Source organism: Ranitomeya imitator, chromosome 1, assembly GCF_032444005.1.
Source record: "Ranitomeya imitator isolate aRanImi1 chromosome 1, aRanImi1.pri, whole genome shotgun sequence".
NCBI lineage: Eukaryota > Metazoa > Chordata > Amphibia > Anura > Dendrobatidae > Ranitomeya > Ranitomeya imitator.
This window is the reverse complement of record NC_091282.1, coordinates 605,757,152-605,761,960: the sequence shown is the minus strand read 5'-3', so window position 1 is coordinate 605,761,960 and position 4,809 is coordinate 605,757,152. Positions and strand designations below refer to the sequence as shown.

The following is a 4,809-nucleotide window of genomic DNA, read 5'->3' as shown; positions in this document are numbered from 1 at the left end:
AGTAGTCCTTTGCAGGAGGAGAAGAGTGAGAGCAGTAGTCCTGTGCAGGAGGAGGAGAGTGAGAGCAGTAATCCTGTGCAGGAGGAGAAGAGTGAGAGCAGTAGTCCTGTGCAGGAGGAGAAGAGTGAGAGCAGTAGTCCTGTGCAGGAGGAGAAGAGTGAGAGCAGTAATCCTGTGCAGGAGGAGAAGAGTGAGAGCAGTAATCCTGTGCAGGAGGAGAAGAGTGAGAGCAGTAATCCTGTGCAGGAGGAGAAGAGTGAGAGCAGTAGTCCTGTGCAGGAGAAGAGGGAGAGCAGTAATCCTGTGCAGGAGGAGGAGAGTGAGAGCAGTAGTCCTGTGCAGGAGGAGAAGAGTGAGCAGTAGTCCTGTGCAGGAGGAGAAGAGTGAGAGCAGTAATCCTGTGCAGGAGGAGAAGAGTGAGAGCAGTAGTCCTGTGCAGGAGGAGAAGAGTGAGAGCAGTAATCCTGTGCAGGAGGAGAAGAGTGAGAGCAGTAATCCTGTGCAGGAGGAGAAGAGTGAGAGCAGTAGTCCTGTGCAGGAGGAGAAGAGTGAGAGCAGTAATCTTGTGCAGGAGGAGAAGAGTGAGAGCAGTAGTCCTTTGCAGGAGGAGAAGGGTGAGAGCAGTAGTCCTGTGCAGGAGGAGGAGAGTGAGAGCAGTAATCCTGTGCAGGAGGAGAAGAGTGAGAGCAGTAGTCCTGTGCAGGAGGAGAAGAGTGAGAGCAGTAGTCCTGTGCAGGAGGAGGAGAGTGAGAGCAGTAATCTTGTGCAGGAGGAGAAGAGTGAGAGCAGTAGTCCTGTGCAGGAGAAGAGGGAGAGCAGTAATCCTGTGCAGGAGGAGAAGAGTGAGAGCAGTAATCCTGTGCAGGAGGAGAAGAGTGAGAGCAGTAGTCCTGTGCAGGAGGAGAAGAGTGAGAGCAGTAATCTTGTGCAGGAGAAGAGTGAGAGCAGTAGTCCTTTGCAGGAGGAGAAGAGTGAGAGCAGTAGTCCTGTGCAGGAGGAGGAGAGTGAGAGCAGTAATCCTGTGCAGGAGGAGAAGAGTGAGAGCAGTAGTCCTGTGCAGGAGGAGAAGAGTTAGAGCAGTAATCCTGTGCAGGAGGAGGAGAGTGAGAGCAGTAATCCTGTGCAGGAGGAGAAGAGTGAGAGCAGTAGTCCTGTGCAGGAGGAGGAGAGTGAGAGCAGTAGTCCTGTGCAGGAGGAGGAGAGTGAGAGCAGTAATCCCATGCAGGAGGAGAAGAGTGAGCGCAGTAATCCCGTGCAAGAGGAGAAGAGTGAGAGCAGTAGTCCTGTGCAGGAGGAGAAGAGTGAGAGCAGTAATCCTGTGCAGGAGGAGAAGAGTGAGAGCAGTAATCCTGTGCAGAAGGAGGAGAGTGAGAGCAGTAATCCTGTGCAGGAGAAGAGTGACAGCAGTAGTCCTGTGCAGGAGGAGAAGAGTGAGAGCAGTAATCCTGTGCAGGAGAAGAAGAGTGAGAGCAGTAATTCTGTGCAAGAGGAGAAGAGTGAGAGCAGTTGTCCTGTGCAGGAGGAGAAGAGTGAGAGCAGTAATCCTGTGCAAGAGGAGAAGAGTGAGAGCAGTAGTCCTGTGCAGGAGGAGAAGAGTGAGAGCAGTAATCCTGTGCAGGAGGAGAAGAGTGAGAGCAGTAATCCTGTGCAGGAGGAGAAGAGTGAGAGCAGTAGTCCTGTGCAGGAGGAGAAGAGTGAGAGCAGTAATCCTGTGCAGGAGGAGAAGAGTGAGAGCAGTAATCCTGTGCAGGAGGAGAAGAGTGAGAGCAGTAATCCTGTGCAGGAGGAGGAGAGTGAGAGCAGTAATCCTGTGCAGGAGGAGAAGAGTGAGAGCAGTAGTCCTGTGCAGGAGAAGAGGGAGAGCAGTAATCCTGTGCAGGAGGAGGAGAGTGAGAGCAGTAGTCCTGTGCAGGAGGAGAAGAGTGAGCAGTAGTCCTGTGCAGGAGGAGAAGAGTGAGAGCAGTAATCCTGTGCAGGAGGAGAAGAGTGAGAGCAGTAATCCTGTGCAGGAGGAGAAGAGTGAGAGCAGTAATCCTGTGCAGGAGGAGAAGAGTGAGAGCAGTAGTCCTGTGCAGGAGGAGAAGAGTGAGAGCAGTAATCCTGTGCAGGAGGAGAAGAGTGAGAGCAGTAGTCCTGTGCAGGAGGAGAAGAGTGAGAGCAGTAATCCTGTGCAGGAGAAGAAGAGTGAGAGCAGTAATTCTGTGCAAGAGGAGAAGAGTGAGAGCAGTTGTCCTGTGCAGGAGGAGAAGAGTGAGAGCAGTAATCCTGTGCAGGAGGAGAAGAGTGAGAGCAGTAGTCCTGTGCAGGAAGAGAAGAGTGAGAGCAGTAATCCTGTGCAGGAGGAGAAGAGTGAGAGCAGTAATCCTGTGCAGGAGGAGAAGAGTGAGAGCAGTAATCCTGTGCAGGAGGAGAAGAGTGAGAGCAGTAATCCTGTGCAGGAGAAGAAGTGTGAGAGCAGTAATTCTGTGCAAGAGGAGAAGAGTGAGAGCAGTTGTCCTGTGCAGGAGGAGAAGAGTGAGAGCAGTAATCCTGTGCAGGAGGAGAAGAGTGAGAGCAGTAGTCCTGTGCAGAAGGAGAAGAGTGAGAGCAGTAATCCTGTGCAGGAGGAGAAGAGTGAGAGCAGTAATCCTGTGCAGGAGGAGAAGAGTGAGAGCAGTAATCCTGTGCAGGAGGAGGAGAGTGAGAGCAGTAATCCTGTGCAGGAGGAGAAGAGTGAGAGCAGTAGTCCTGTGCAGGAGAAGAGTGAGAGCAGTAATCCTGTGCAGGAGGAGAGTGAGAGCAGTAGTCCTGCGCAGGAGGAGAAGAGTGAGCAGTAGTCCTGTGCAGGAGGAGAAGAGTGAGAGCAGTAATCCTGTGCAGGAGGAGAAGAGTGAGAGCAGTAGTCCTGTGCAGGAGGAGAAGAGTGAGAGCAGTAATCCTGTGCAGGAGGAGAAGAGTGAGAGCAGTAGTCCTGTGCAGGAGGAGAAGAGTGAGAGCAGTAATCCTGTGCAGGAGGAGAAGAGTGAGAGCAGTAATCCTGTGCAGGAGGAGAAGAGTGAGAGCAGTACTCCTGTGCAGGAGAAGAGTGAGAGCAGTAATCCTGTTCAGGAGGAGAAGAGTGAGAGCAGTAGTCCTGTGCAGGAGAAGAGTGAGAGCAGTAATCCTGTGCAGGAGGAGAAGAGTGAGAGCAGTAATCCTGTGCAGGAGGAGAAGAGTGAGAGCAGTAATCCTGTGCAGGAGGAGAAGAGTGAGAGCAGTAGTCCTGTGCAACAGGAGAGTAGTGAGAGCAGTAATCCTGTGCAGGAGGAGAAGAGTGAGAGCAGTAATCCTGTGCAGGAGGAGAAGAGTGAGAGCAGTAATCCTGTGCAGGAGGAGAAGAGTGAGAGCAGTAGTCCTGTGCAGGAGGAGAAGAGTGAGAGCAGTAATCCTGTGCAGGAGGAGAAGAGTGAGAGCAGTAATCCTGTGCAGGAGGAGAAGAGTGAGAGCAGTAATCCTGTGCAGGAGGAGAAGAGTGAGAGCAGTAGTCCTGTGCAGGAGAAGAGTGAGAACAGCAATCCTGTGCAGGAGGAGAAGAGTGAGAGCAGTAATCCTGTGCAGGAGGAGAAGAGTGAGAGCAGTAATCCTGTGCAGGAGGAGAAGAGTGAGAGCAGTAGTCCTGTGCAACAGGAGAATAGTGAGAGCAGTAATCCTGTGCAGGAGGAGAAAAGTGAGAGCAGTAATACTGTGCAGGAAGAGAAGAGTGAGAGCAGTAATCCTGTGCAGGAGGAGAAGAGTGAGAGCAGTAGTCCTGTGCAGGAGGAGAAGAGTGAGAGCAGTAATCCTGTGCAGGAGGTGAAGAGTGAGAGCAGTAATCCTGTGCAGGAGGAGAAGAGTGAGAACAGTAATCCTGTGCAGGAGGAGACGAGTGAGAGCAGTAATCCTGTGCAGGAGGAGGAGAGTGAGAGCAGTAATCCTGTGCAGGAGAAGAAGAGTGAGAGCAGTAATCCTGTGCAGGAGGAGGAGAGTGAGAGCAGTAGTCCTGTGCAGGAGGAGAAACGTGAGAGCAGCAGTCCTGTGCAGGAGGAGAAGAGTGAGAGCAGTAATCCTGTGGAGGAGAAGAACAGTGAGAGCAGTAATCCTGTGCAGGAGGAGAAGAGTGAAAGCAGTAATCCTGTACAGGAGGAGAAGAGTGAGAGCAGTAATCCTGTGCAGGAGGAGAAGAGTGAGAGCAGTAGTCCTGTGCAGGAGGAGAAGAGAGAGAGCAGTAGTCCTATGCAGCAGAAGAGTGAGAGCAGTAGTCCTGTGCAGGAGTAGAAGAGTGAGAGCAGTAATCCTGTGCAGGAGGAGAAGAGTGAGTGCAGTAATCCTGTGCAGGAGGAGGAGAGTGAGAGCAGTAATCCTGTGCAGGAGGAGAAGAGTGAGAGCAGTAGTCCTGTGCAGGAGGAGAAGAGTGAGAGCAGTAATCCTGTGCAGGAGGAGAAGAGTGAGAGCAGTAATCCTGTGCAGGAGGAGAAGAGTGAGAGCAGTAATCCTGTGCAGGAGGAGAAGAGTGAGAGCAGTAGTCCTGTGCAACAGGAGAATAGTGAGAGCAGTAAACCTGTGCAGGAGGAGAAGAGTGAGAGCAGTAAACCTGTGCAGGAGGAGAAGAGTGAGAGCAGTAATCCTGTGCAGGAGGAGAAGAGTGAGAGCAGTAGTCCTGTGCAACAGGAGAATAGTGAGAGCAGTAATCCTGTGCAGAAGGAGAAGAGTGAGAGCAGTAATCCTGTGCAGGAGGAGAAGAGTGAGAGCAGTAGTCCTGGGCAACAGGAGAATAGTGAGAGCATTAATCCTGTGCAGGAGGAGAAGAGTGAG

The 4,809-nt window shown here is 52.2% G+C and overlaps 1 protein-coding gene across 1 annotated transcript; it reads left to right on the top strand.

Moving 5' to 3' along the window:
• The first annotated feature begins 1,219 nt into the window (after positions 1–1,219).
• On the top strand, positions 1,220–4,272 carry LOC138678473 (uncharacterized). Its single transcript, XM_069767725.1, has 2 exons — positions 1,220–1,318; positions 3,973–4,272. Exons 1-2 carry the CDS (start codon positions 1,220–1,222, stop codon positions 4,270–4,272), a joined length of 399 nt encoding a protein of 132 aa, XP_069623826.1.
• The last annotated feature ends 537 nt before the right edge of the window (positions 4,273–4,809 follow it).

Bases quoted from the DNA above. Each gene is read 5' to 3' on its own strand.
- LOC138678473 (XM_069767725.1), top strand. From the start codon at position 1,220: ATGCAGGAGGAGAAGAGTGAGCGCAGTAATCCCGTGCAAGAGGAGAAG. The intron at 1,319-3,972 runs GTGCAGGAGGAG...AATCCTGTGCAG, and splicing joins AGAGTGAGAGCAGTAATCCT to GAGGAGGAGAGTGAGAGCAG.